At 41.4% G+C, this 12,978-nt stretch overlaps 1 protein-coding gene across 1 annotated transcript in view; it reads right to left on the minus strand.

Annotated features, from left to right (window-relative positions):
- Window positions 1-1,209: 1,209 nt before the first annotated feature.
- BAX (BCL2 associated X, apoptosis regulator) overlaps window positions 1,210-12,978 on the minus strand; it is a 56,871-nt gene continuing 45,102 nt past the window's right edge. Inside the window, exons 5-6 of the mRNA XM_040327546.1 lie at window positions 4,934-5,038; window positions 1,210-2,623 (exon numbers count right to left, since the gene is read on the minus strand). Coding sequence (XP_040183480.1) covers window positions 2,522-2,623; window positions 4,934-5,038 — 207 coding nt within the window. The 3' untranslated portion in view covers window positions 1,210-2,521. The remainder of the gene's footprint in view (window positions 2,624-4,933; window positions 5,039-12,978) is intronic.

Here is a 12,978-nt window from a genome sequence, read left to right on the forward strand (position 1 = left end):
CAATGCCTCTCCTAGCAGTATGCAGCTCTCTATGATGGGGCTTTCTGCATGCTGCTCAGGACACACTTGAATGGGAACAAAAGTGGGCATGAATGAACCTCAGCTCAACAATTGGTCCTCACATAACACCATACCTTTACTGTTGAGAATTACAGTGGCTGTAAACTTGACAGTCAGGCTGAAGACTGAACAACTTTAAGGGCTCATTTTCATGGCCAAGAACAGCCAATTTCGCAGCTGCTGTTCTGGCCATGTGTTTACATTCAGCTGCATATTGAAAGCATGTACAAATAAACGACAGGCTGCTCACATGTAATAGTTGAAGGAGCGAGACACAGATCAGCAGCTCTGAACACAGGTGGTTTGCATCCAGGACTATTCATCTGTAACAAAAGGTAAATGATTGTGCATATTCATGCAGACAGCCCACACTTGTAGCAGCCAGTCCTTCCAGCAAATTATAGGGTGAAGGGGGATCGAAGGGCCAGCAGATTCTGCAGAGTGGGACCCCAAAGTTACATATGAAATGGAAAGTAGTGGTATTTGAAAATAAGGAGTGCTGGTATTCAAGAGGGATTTGAAATTGTATAGGGGGAAAAAAAAAAAAAGGTGAACTTGCACTTTAAGAATCAGCTATTTTTTACTAAATACAGATGTTTGATAGATTAGGTCCAGTATCTTATTTGAAGATAAAATTCTACATCAGTTCCATACAAGTTCATCAAAGAAGCATCATTCTTCAATTTCTACAAACATTGACCAGTTTCTCATACATTCTTACTGGGTACCCCTATAAATGCACAACCTAATCCTCTACGCTTGCATAAAATAAACCCTTTTAATAAAAAGAATACAGCTATTCCAACAGGAGCTGGCTTTTCAAACTGATGCATAAGGAAGCTCACATAATTTTATCATCTTTGTAGCCCTGAGCCAACTTAAGAATGATTACATTTAAACCCAGGACGGTTTTATTTGCAACAGCTACATATTTTCCTAATCAGTTGAGTTCAGGCAGATTTTTGTTTGCATCTACATAAAGAATGACGTTGTTTAAACGGTGCAAAATAACAAAATGAGTTAAACATTTTAAAACTATTTAAATGATAGTACACTGGGTCCTTCAGGGCTCCATCCACCTTTCAGTTTAGGCAAATATATACTAGAATTAAAATACTCAGAACAGGAATACCTGCACTTGCAGTGCACTCATCTTTTAAATACATTTTATTAAAGGCGTTTTATTTAGAAACATGCAGTAATGTGCAACTTTTACAATTATTGGATGGAACTGAACCCTTTAAAGTAAATCAAGCTCTGCTGCACTGGAAAAGAACCGACTTTACTAAATCCAAACCTTTTGCTTCAACTTGATTGTCAGAGGTCTACTTAAACCCGACCCTAGCTTTCAGTCACATAGCCCCATACACTGTCTTCCAACAAAGGCTACGTAAAGCCCACTGGTAGTCTACAGTCTTATTATTGACAAAGGTGCTTTAACACTTAATGTGGGGAGACATTAAAAGATTGGGCAGTTGGTAAGGTAATGACAGTCAATTTGCAAATAGTCTCTGATCCCTGATCATCTGACATTCAAGGTGAAATTTAGACACAACATAATTAAACAACGTGACTTCATCAATTAACTGTTTGGAAAAAACAAAGGGTGACCAACATAAACTGTCTGGATTTAGGCTATACATATTTAGGGTCATCAAGAGTCATTTTTCATTTTATTTTTATAGTAACCATCGTGTTTCAAGAAAAAAAAAAAAAAAACACAACATACATGGTTTCAAACGCATACATGCAAAACTTTGTTTTTCCTTAAAAAAAAAAAGACACTATAATAATTTTTTTATACATGCTGGCCAGGTTCACCTTTGGTGGTGACAGTATGTCATCTTTTAGGTTAAAGAAACCGCTACCAATGAGTTTCCAATCCCAGCAGTCGAAAAAAAGGTAAAAGGCTACTTCCAGAGACTTCAACAGCTGATAAACATCCACACTTTACATGCTGCTTTTACAGAGTGGAGAATGTGTAACCATTTCCCCTTTAAATAACGGAACTTTTTTCCCTCTCTAGGTGCAAACTTTGCAATTGTGACATATTTCACTCAAGAAAAAAAAAATACTCATCCACAAGAGCCATGTGCATGATGGAGTATCTTTCACTTCATTCTAATAAGTTCACATAAAAAACAAAAAAACGTACGGACAAAAAAAATCCAAGGGTACTTATTCAAGTATTAAATCAAAAAAGCCTCTTAAAAACCATCTTACTGTATATATTAAAAAGGCACGACTTATAATAAAAAATTTAAGAAAAATAAAACAAGTGATCCCCAAAGACAGACTGGCCAAAGAGGTTTAGCCATGTAACGCTGAGGTGATGAGATTTCCCTGTGGAAGCACTTGTTCTGTTGCTTTGATGTCAGTGCTGGAGTAAATCAGAATGCAGACGTGCTTCCAAAAAAAGGAACAGCTTCAGGGAGCTGTGCTCAGAACTGCAATGGAAGTCTTAAGAGTATCTCCAGACAGCTACAGTGGCAGTGAGCACGCCAGCCAAGAAGATTCCGACAGTTTGCCAAGTCGGTGTGCCAAAGTAAGACAGAAGCCCCTCCTGCAAAAAATAAATAAAAAATTATAATTAACATATGACTTTTCAAACACATTGCAATACAGTACACAGCACCCTATGTGTGCCCTTGTAGCAGGTTGACAAAAATTCATCCACAGTTGGCAAGGTAATTTTCAACCTCGTCACGGCAGAAGGGTATTTACTTTCCATGTTGTATAACAGACTGAATGGCTCATCAACCATAACCAACAAGAACAGGGAGGTTTAGGCCAAGAGCTCAACTCAATAGATCCCAAAAGATGCCCCCTGTGCAGTCACCATCTCTCCCCACCACATTTGGAGACCTGGTCTCTGGCAGACAATGCTCAGGCAACTGGATGGCTCAGTGAACGGCTAGATTTAATTGCAACACAGGTGGTTATAGAGATGCTTAATCCCTGCATACACATACTGAGAAAGACAACAGAGTGCCCACTCAAAATGTTCTTGATAGTAAATTGCTGTGAAGCCTCTGTCCTATCTGGTCAGTTAAAGGGGATAAAGGTGGGCGTTTCCTTTCTAAGAAAGGACCACTAGAAAATTTCAGAAAACATCAATGCCGTCCATATGGACTTCTCATATGGATCACATGAGTGCAAAACATTTTGCACTTCTGTTGGCCATTTTCAGCAGAGAGCGAACTGAAGTCCGCTCTCTGCTGATGTCACGGATAGCAGTTCAGGCACAGTGTCATTCCAACAATGGGAGTCTGAAGCCGCCAGGTGCCTGGATCGCCCCCCCCCCCCCCCAGAGCCTGTCAGCAAGCTGCCAAGAGTCTGAGCTGACCGCTAAAGCCCCTCCACAGCTTAGCGCTTCAGTGAGCGAGGTAGGCGAAGAGCTGTGAATGGCAATCTACAGCTCTCTGCTCTGGGAACTGTCAGAACCGCTGCTGCATCCACCGAGGTAAGTATGGAGGATTTTTTTTTTACCCCATACTTTTTAACCACTTCATGCCCGGCCTATAGCAAAATGACAGCTGGGCGACGGTTCAGTTATCTTGACTGAACGTCATAGGACGTCCAGCGGGATAACAGCTGTCATGCGTCTGTGGGGGCGCGCATCGCAGTGATCCGGTGTGTCAGTCTAAAAACACTGCTACACCAATCAAGAGCCATTGATCGGCTTTTCCGATGCCCACACTGGACCACCAGGGAAGCCCCCACCACGGAAGCCCACAACCCCATGGCCATCCGCATATGCAAAATTATGCACAATAGATGCCAATCGGTGCCCACAAATAGGCACTGACTGGCAACATTATGGGACAGATCAGACAAGTGATGCCCAGGCAATGCCATCCATCAGTGTCATCCGTGCCACCCGCCAGTGCAGCCATATCAGTGCCCATCATTGAAGAAAACGTATTTACATAATAGTTTTAACAGAAACAAAAAAAAAAAAAAAAAAAATTGCAGAGGTGATCAAATACCACCAAAAGAAAGCTCTATTTGTGCGAACAAAATGGTAAAAAATGTGTTTGGGTACAGTGTAGCATGACAACGCAATTGTCATTCAAATTGAGACAGCGCTGAAAGCTGAAAATTGGCTTGGGCAGGAAGGTGTACAAGTACCTGGTATTGAAGTGACATTTGCCGACCGCGCACTGTAGTTTTGCTGCTGCAGTGCCGGCCGGCTGTGGAGAATCGCGTATATAAAAAGCGATTCTGTATTTTTGGGTAAGGGGCAAGCATGGCCCCAGGCTGTGCTGTCACTGGCCCCTGCACATGCCGATCAGCGATTCCCAGCCAATGATTTATGGCCGGGACTAGAGCTGCATGAATAATAAAAAAAAAACTAATAAAAAAAAACAAAAAAAAACAAACAAACTTGATTTCGATTCAACCCCCCTCACGATCTTAACCAATTCCCACAGGGAGGGCATACATGGACGGCCTCCCGTTTCAGTGGGAATACTGGGATGATGCCTGCACCTACAGGCATTAACCCGGTATCAGGCTCTTAGGCCGGCAATTCCCTTCACTGTAAGAACAATCATATCAGCAGTTCAGCCGCTTGATCGTTCTTACGTTGTGAGATTGTTGATTAAGACAAGTATTCTTCCTTGTTAGATCCCTCTAGAATAAAGCATTATATGCTGCATATTGCTGAAGAGGTGGGGAGACAACCACAATAAAAAAAAAAAAAAACATTTGCCCAGTCTGGAGCTGATCATTAAAGTCCAACAACCCATTTGACAAAGGTTCCCAGCAGACAAGTGTGACTGGCTCCTACTGCTGAATAGAATTCTTTACAGGTCTTCTTGAACAATGGCAACATATTTAATCATGTCTTTGCAAGTGAAAAATAACTCACCCAGCCGCCCTGATCACGTATCCACTGGACAACATAGTCCCTGAGGTAGTCCATGGTCCAATTAATGATCGTACGGACGGTCTGTGGCACATGTGTACACAAAGCCTGCAGAAGATAATAAAGCAAATTTAAAAAATAAAATAAAAAAAAGTGTAGCAATCACCATCAATTACTACCTAACTGAGTTTGTTTTCCAGTCTTTCCCTCCTTACTGTTCAATTATAGCGGGCTGCTGAAGGCAGAGCAGTGTGGTGACTGACAGTCACCGCGCTGTGCTCAGAGCAAGTGAGCACATATGTTTATTTTTAAAAGAGATGCGAGTGAGATTTCAAAATGGACTACTAGCACATTTATCAAAATTCAAGAGCGAAGTCCTCAAATCTATCTCTAAACCACACCCACTGGATGCTGACATTTGCAGAAACCAGTGACATATGGCTGTTCTAGTAAGGGAAGAGGTATCTTTGACATGCCAGACTTGGTCTAGTTTTACCTGCTCTATGCTGTACAAAAGGGTGGTGCCCAATGAGAAATAATTTTCTTTGGGGGCAAAAAACAGGTTTTTGTGTTCACCGATTACAGACCACTGAGTTGTTCATTAGAGAAAGATTCCATACTTTGCAACGGTTGGCAAACTGAAAGGAAGCTACCCAAACTTAAAGCGGAGATAAGTCCAATGTGGATTTCCAGACTATACATAACTAATCTTAAAAATGCTCCATTCCCCCTCCTATTTAACTTTTTGGCCATCAAAGAAAACGCTATGTCTGGCACAATCTGTGTGATTTGAGGCTAGGATGGAGGTTCACCTTCCAACAGGACAAAGACCCCAAACACACTGCTAAAGCAACACTTGAGTGGTTTAATGTAAATGTGTTGGAATGGCCTAGCCCAAGCCCAGACCTCAATCCAATAGAAAATCTTAAAGATTGCCGTTCACAAGCACAAACCATCCAAATTGAAGGAGCGGAGTTGTAATATTAATATAGATGTGTAGGTATTTAAAATTGTGTTTTAAATATGTTGTAGTATAGGTGGTTATATGTATAGATAGATATTATATAAGTCCAACATATACAGGCCAGATTTCAGTAACCTGTAATTACATGTTACACTTCAAAAGATGCTTGTCGATTAAGAGACAGCATAAATCTATTTTACACATCAAACCATTACTTAGGCCACAGGTAATCCAATTACTTATTGGGAGGTTATTGGTATGCACGGATGTATAGATAGATGGATAGAGAGATAGGAAGTCTGGTTTACATATCAAACCATTACTCAGATCACATGAAATCTAATTACTTATTAGAGGGGGCTTATTAGTATGCAAGAATGCATACTAAATTAGTGACTCCGGCTGGAGTAATTTACCTGCCACTCTAAAAGACAGGATGTATTTCCTGTCTTTCAGATCAAAGATGACCAATCAAATTGCTCAGCTATTCAGTGAAAAAGGAAATATAATCATGGGAGTTCTGATTGTCAGATAGAGAATATGTCCCCGGTATATTCTCTATACGGACATGAAGGCACAGATCTAGAAGTGAAGAGAATATATATATTCTCTAAGACGAGACTTTGAATTATGTACTCTGTTGGACTTGTGTATCATCTGTGGAATTTGGACTTTATTCTGTATTGGAAGTCAGTTAATTAAAATTGCGTTCTCTGGAGAGCCTGGTGTGAAACAAATTTATAAACATCATACTAACATCTAAGATATTAATTATCTAACCGGACTACTGGACACTATACATCTATATCACTACAAGCGGGAGCAGTTTTGCAAGGAGGAATAGGCAAAAATCCCAGTGGCAAGCTCATAAAGACCTATCCAAAGCGACTTGGAGCTGTGATAGCCGCAAAAGGTGGCTCTACAAAGTATTGACTTTAGAGGGGTGAATGCACAGTGACTTTGTTATTTTGTCCTATTTTGTTGTTTGCTTCACAATAAAAAAAATAAAAAAAAAAACACACATCTTCAACGTGGTGGGCATGTTCTGTAAATTAAATGATGCCAACCCTAACACAATCCATGTTAATTCCAGGTTGTGAGGCAACAAAACACGAAAAATGCCGGGGGGGGGGGGGGGGTTGAATACTTTTGCAAGGCACTGTATATCCAGGTTTTGAAGAACCACATGCTTCCACCCAGACCACCTCCTTTTCAGGGAAGGCCTTGTATATTTCAGCAGTTGAATGCTAAACCACATACTGCATCTGACAACACCATGGCTTTGTAGTAGAAGAGTACGGGCACTTAACTGGCCCACCTGCATGCAGTCCGATCCTTTCACCAACTGAAAATTTGGAGCATCTTGAAATGGAAAATACAACAAAGATGACCCAGAACTGTTCAGCAGTTAGAATCCTATACCAGGAATGAATGGGACAACATTCCTCTCCCAAAACGTCAGCAGCCGGTCTCCTCAGTTTACAGAGTTTTGTTAAAAGAAGAGGGGATGCTACACCGTGGTAAACATGGCCCTGTCCCAACATTATTGTAGTTTAAACATTTGATTTATTTTCCATTATGAATAAAATATGGGTTTTTGAGATTTGAAAATCATTGCATTCTGTTCTGTGTAGATTTTACACAGCGTCCCAACCATTTTGAAATTGGGGTTGTATGTTGGAAGTCAATTTTGTTGCAGACCAAATTCTTCAGTCCTACGATTCATGTAGACTTTCAACAAGTACATGAAAATATCACATTAGTGCAAGACAGATTTCTAATGAATACAGTACTTAAAGCGGATGTCCGCCCCAAAAAAAAAATAAGATACATTTAAAAACCAGAAGCTACACATACTGCAGCTGCTGGCTTTTAATAATAGGACACTTACCTATCCTGGAGTTCAGCAATATCGCAACCGCAGCTGATGTTTCCATCAGCTGTCGGGTGCTGCTGCCACCATTGCGGGTAAAGGAATCTGGCAGTGTAGCCTTACGGCTTCAAGATGGGAACCCTACTGCGCGAGGCCCCGCTCCTCTCTCCTACTGGGCCTGCGACAGGGGGGAGGAAGAAGGGGGAGACAGTAGTCCCATGGTGATGTCATGGGCTGCGGCACGGACTCCTGGAAGTGGGAACCGCATACCCATCAAAATCAGGTACCATGTGTGTCGTCGCCCCCCCTCCCCCCCCCACCAAAAAAGGTGGCACTGGAGGGGGAGAGGAGACAAATGACCGCAAGTTCTACTTTTGGGTGGAACTCCACTTTAAAGTGGAAATTCAGACTACTCCTATCTTGTCTTAAACCTGTTCCCAGCCCCCATTCTAAGTCCTATACTAACTAGCCTATAAAAGAAAAGATGTCTATACTTACCTATTTTAAGTGCGCTCTGATAAGGTCACGATAGGTTCACAGCACTGGCTTCAGAAGAGATAATAAGTCTATGGGTGATGTCACCACCCAGGCTTTCAATGCATTATTGCTGCACTCTCCTCTTCCCTATAACCGATGCAAGGAGCCAAATCGTGTGACCACACCACTCTTAGAATAGATACGTATAGACCCCTTTCCCCTACAGGCTAGTTAGTATAGTACTTAGAATGGGAGTGCGAACAGGTTTAGGATTAGATGGGTTAAGCCCAAACTTACACTTTAATGAATTCCACATATAGTATGGAAAAAGGCTTGGCAAGTCAGTAATTGCGAAAAGATCAGTTGCAAGGAGCCTACAGACAATTTTGTACTCCACCACTTGCCTTTTTTGAGCTCAGCTTCCACAGCTTAAGCTTATATGTGATTAAAAGGAGAACTAAAGTAAAAAAGCAAACTGTTTAGATGTAGAAATGCCATTTATAGAAGAGACATCTGTATGTTTGGTAGATAGGTGCTGGTATGGCAGGACTGAACTCCTAAGAATGCATTGGAGTTATGTTACCTTGCACCAGCCAAAACGACTGAAGACTAGTACCAAGAAAAAGCGGAGACAAAGGATGCTGGTGCCAATGAGGGGCCTTGTGGACATTCGACCATTGCTGGGCATTTAGCATTTGCAGACTAGTTCCACTATATGCAATTGGATTTACATATATCATTGGTAAAAGTACTTCTATCAATTGTGCTCTGCCTTATAAAAGTAGCTCAACCAAGTGCCAAGCACCTGTCACCAAAACCACCAAATAGGGGAGGAGCAAGAGTCACAGCAAGTGACAGTGCGTAAAGTAATGTGGATCAATTAATGGCATATATTGCTCCAAACATTTTGACAATGTGGGAATCTATGAGCATTTTTTACCTCATAGCAATCAATAGGTTTGCAAGAAGGTGGAAGATTAAGCATACTCAACATATATCTGTATGATCAAATAAACTTTTGGTATGCTGCACAAAGCTATATTGATCTAATGCCCCCCAATATCTATGCGAAAAACTAAAAGCTCACAACCCAAATCGCGTTCTGCGATCCACCAACCAAAATCTACTCCAGATACCCAAATCCAGATACAAGTCCAAAGGAGAACGAAGATTTGCAGTCCAAGGACCTAGACTATGGAACCCTCTACCAACTTGCATCCGATTGGAGGTGAACTACCTGGCCTTCAGAAGAAAAATCAAAACCCATCTCTTCTGAGGGCAAAAGTTTACTTAGGGAAGGGATACTAAGCGCCCAAAGGCGATTCAGTTCGCATGTGTTGCGCTATACAAGTTTCTCACTCACTCACTCAATGAATACCAAGGGGAAAAAAAAAACGCAACGCAGTTAGATTTACTGGTAACTATTTCCATGAGTTTGAGTCTTCCAGGACAGCATACGAGATTATAGGCACCTTTTCCAACAGGAACAGGAAATGCATCAAATATACTTTAAAAATAAGCCTTTCTGCTGTACTGGTCAGTTTTAAACAAGAATCGAAAGGAAAAACCCTGAACAAAACATAAAAAAATAAATAAAAGTGAATCTTGCTGTCCTGGAAGTCTCATGGATATAACTCCAGTTTTCAACAGAATATGAGAGGGTTAGGGAGAATTTACCAGACTAGGGATTGACAATAAAGCTCAAAGACTTCTCCTCTTGCAGGGCTAACCATAAATAATCACAGATATAGTGGACACTAATATTAAATTCTCAGAGAAACCAAGGAAGGAGACCTAACTGGAAGGAAACGTCTAGGCCAGGGTGTCAAAAGGAGGGCAAGATTTGATTTGAAGTGAACATGCGTTGCGATCATATTGCCCAACATTCCTTGAACCATGGTTATTAAAAAAAAAAAAAAAACTGTTTAGCAAAATAAGGGCCAGTGCCCATGAATGCAGACTCAATGTTGCCATGAATGCATCCTCGAAGGGGACAGGGAGGGGGCGGGACGAGCGCCAACAGATTACATACAGGAGAACCTCCAGTTTACTCAACAGCCTCTTTAACACAAAGTTCCGCCTCCACAGTCTTCCAATGCTAGCCCAGGAGACAAATTTCTTTTAACTCTGCGGCCTCTGTAATAGGCAGAGATTCTACTGTTTGTAACCTGACGGCCCTCTCTCCCCTCTAAGGCTGCCAGAATGATAAATACGGTATCTCTTTTGTGGGCCCCCCGAACGAATCCCAGGGGGCCACAAAAGAGAGAAATAAATAAAAAATATTATATATATATATATATATTATATATATATATATATATATATATATATATATATATATATATATATATATATATATATATATATATATACACATACATATATATATATATATATATATATACACATACATATACACACACACACACATACACATATATATATATATATATATATATACACATACATATATATACATATATACACACACACACACACACACACACACACACATACATACACACACACATACATACACACACACACACACACACACATAAATTACCAGTGGAGCTGCATTAAACTGAAACGCGGGCTGCAACCGATTCCGAAAAAAAATTAAAATATCAGTTAAAGAAATCAAACCCTAGTGAGACCTTGATCAAAAGACGAATGAACAGCCCTAAAGTCTGTGTGGCCAAAGTAACAGGGTAACTGAAGCCATCTATTTAGTTCAGATACTCGCTATGGGGGCACAAACAGAAGGAGAAGACACAGAAGAAAAAGGAGTGGACACAGAAAAAGGAGGTATGGACCCTGCCGACAGGGAACCCCAGAAGGGGAGATTTAGGGTCGCTGTGTGCAATATCATTGCACAGAGCAGGTTAAGTATATCATGTTTATTAGACATATATAAGAAATAGTGCTGCGTTGTGAACATCGATCACAGCACACTTTCTAAAAAATTTCTGATATTTTGAAAAACTACACCAAAGAAGTAGCACGGAGGACTTTTCAAAATGCAGCTCACTGCAGCACAGGGAATAGTTTGCAGTGCTTTGGTCACACTTGAAAAGTGCATTTAATCACGGCAAAAGTGCAGTGTAAAAAGGGTCTTCAGCTCCAATACATGTTAGTATGCAAAGCACCACAGACACTTCCCCCTTCAACATCAAGTGCCTACTAAATAGCCCTAAAAAGGACTTCCAGGACATTTAACATCTGAAAATGAAATCCACTGTATTCCCCATTGCTGGAGAATCAGCAATAATACTTTTAGAAAAAATAAACACCATCTCCCCTAAAAGTAGAGGAAATTTTCTTTTTGCTGTACCTACTAGATGAATCCTGCTGGGAAGGAGTAGTGAGGCAAGTAAATCCTCCACAAGAGCCATCTTCTGAGGAACCCCTACAGTTGAAAGCACAGGCGAAGGGGATCCTGGCACTGGTCAGGTTGGGCAGGGGTTAAATATCTACCAAGAAAAATTTGAAGGTGGAGGTGAACTCCTCTCTTTCACTGTAGAGGAGGCTTCGTACAGACACTGGAAGATTCCTCCCACCTCAGTTAACCAGTAGAGAAAGGAAATCGGTCCGGACCCCCCAAACTCCCTAGAAGAAGGAACTGTGCCCTGCCACGTTAAACCCAACACCAAGGAGCCCCAGGTGACAGATTACAGGCTAGGTGAAAACCTAGGAAAACAAGGAAATGTAGGTAGGTACAGCAATCTACAGCTTACCAGTGTCCTGCTGGTGTCAAAAGGTACCTGCATTAAAGAATCCAAAAATACAGTATTCGCTTTTCCACCCTGTAGTGCCCTGGTTGCCACTGATGGAAGGAACTCCCATGAAGACATCAGTCAGCCCTCCCCCTGTGCCAAAAACAAGGCATGGAACAAGAGCTGACCCCTGCATCAATAATGCAGTCAAACGGGAACAGGCCACACACCCAACGCAACTACCATGCAGGTCCCTGACAAAAAGTACCCCAACAGTGCACACACGCAGACTGGGAACCAGTGCTGGTCCATGTCAAGATGTGCCGCTTCCAGACATTGCCTTCACCAGTCAAAGAACGAGAAAGGGAACCAAATCACCTCCTTTCTGTACTGGGAAGAGGTCCTGGAGGGCAATCTAGTAGGGGTGCCAGGTAGGTAAAAGATGTGGGTGGGAGAAAAGCATAGGTAGAGAAAAACAGACCTCCCTCACCCAGTTTTCAGGCGATGCATCTCCTACGGCTAGACGAGACACAAATTGGCCAATTCAGCAGCAGGACATCGTCTTAAAGTGTATTTGGTGATGCGTTTCCTTTTCCTGTTAGAGGGTGGTGCCTATATCCCATATGCTGTCCTGAAAGAGGATTTCAGAAAATAATGTACAGTATAGAATTTTCCATTTTATACCTTTTCAGAAGCGAAAAGTGGATATCGTCTTGGTGGCCAACTAACAGACATTTATGCAGCTTTTGGTGTGAAAAATTAGATGGGGTTGGCTACAGGTTCTTGTCTGTTAAAAGGAACTGCATTGTTTTCAATATGGTCAGCAATATGTCTCCAATGTATTCAGAAAACCTCAAAAGCACACCTAAAGCACTTTCTGAAAAAAAAAAACAAAAAAAAAAACTAAATACTAGGCTTGTCCCAATACCACTTTAAGATCGAGTACAAGTACTGATACTTTTTTTCAAGTACTCGCCGATACCGGAGCATTTGCCCGAGTACAAGTACTCGGGCAAAT

Source organism: Rana temporaria, chromosome 10, assembly GCF_905171775.1.
Source record: "Rana temporaria chromosome 10, aRanTem1.1, whole genome shotgun sequence".
Lineage (NCBI taxonomy): Eukaryota > Metazoa > Chordata > Amphibia > Anura > Ranidae > Rana > Rana temporaria.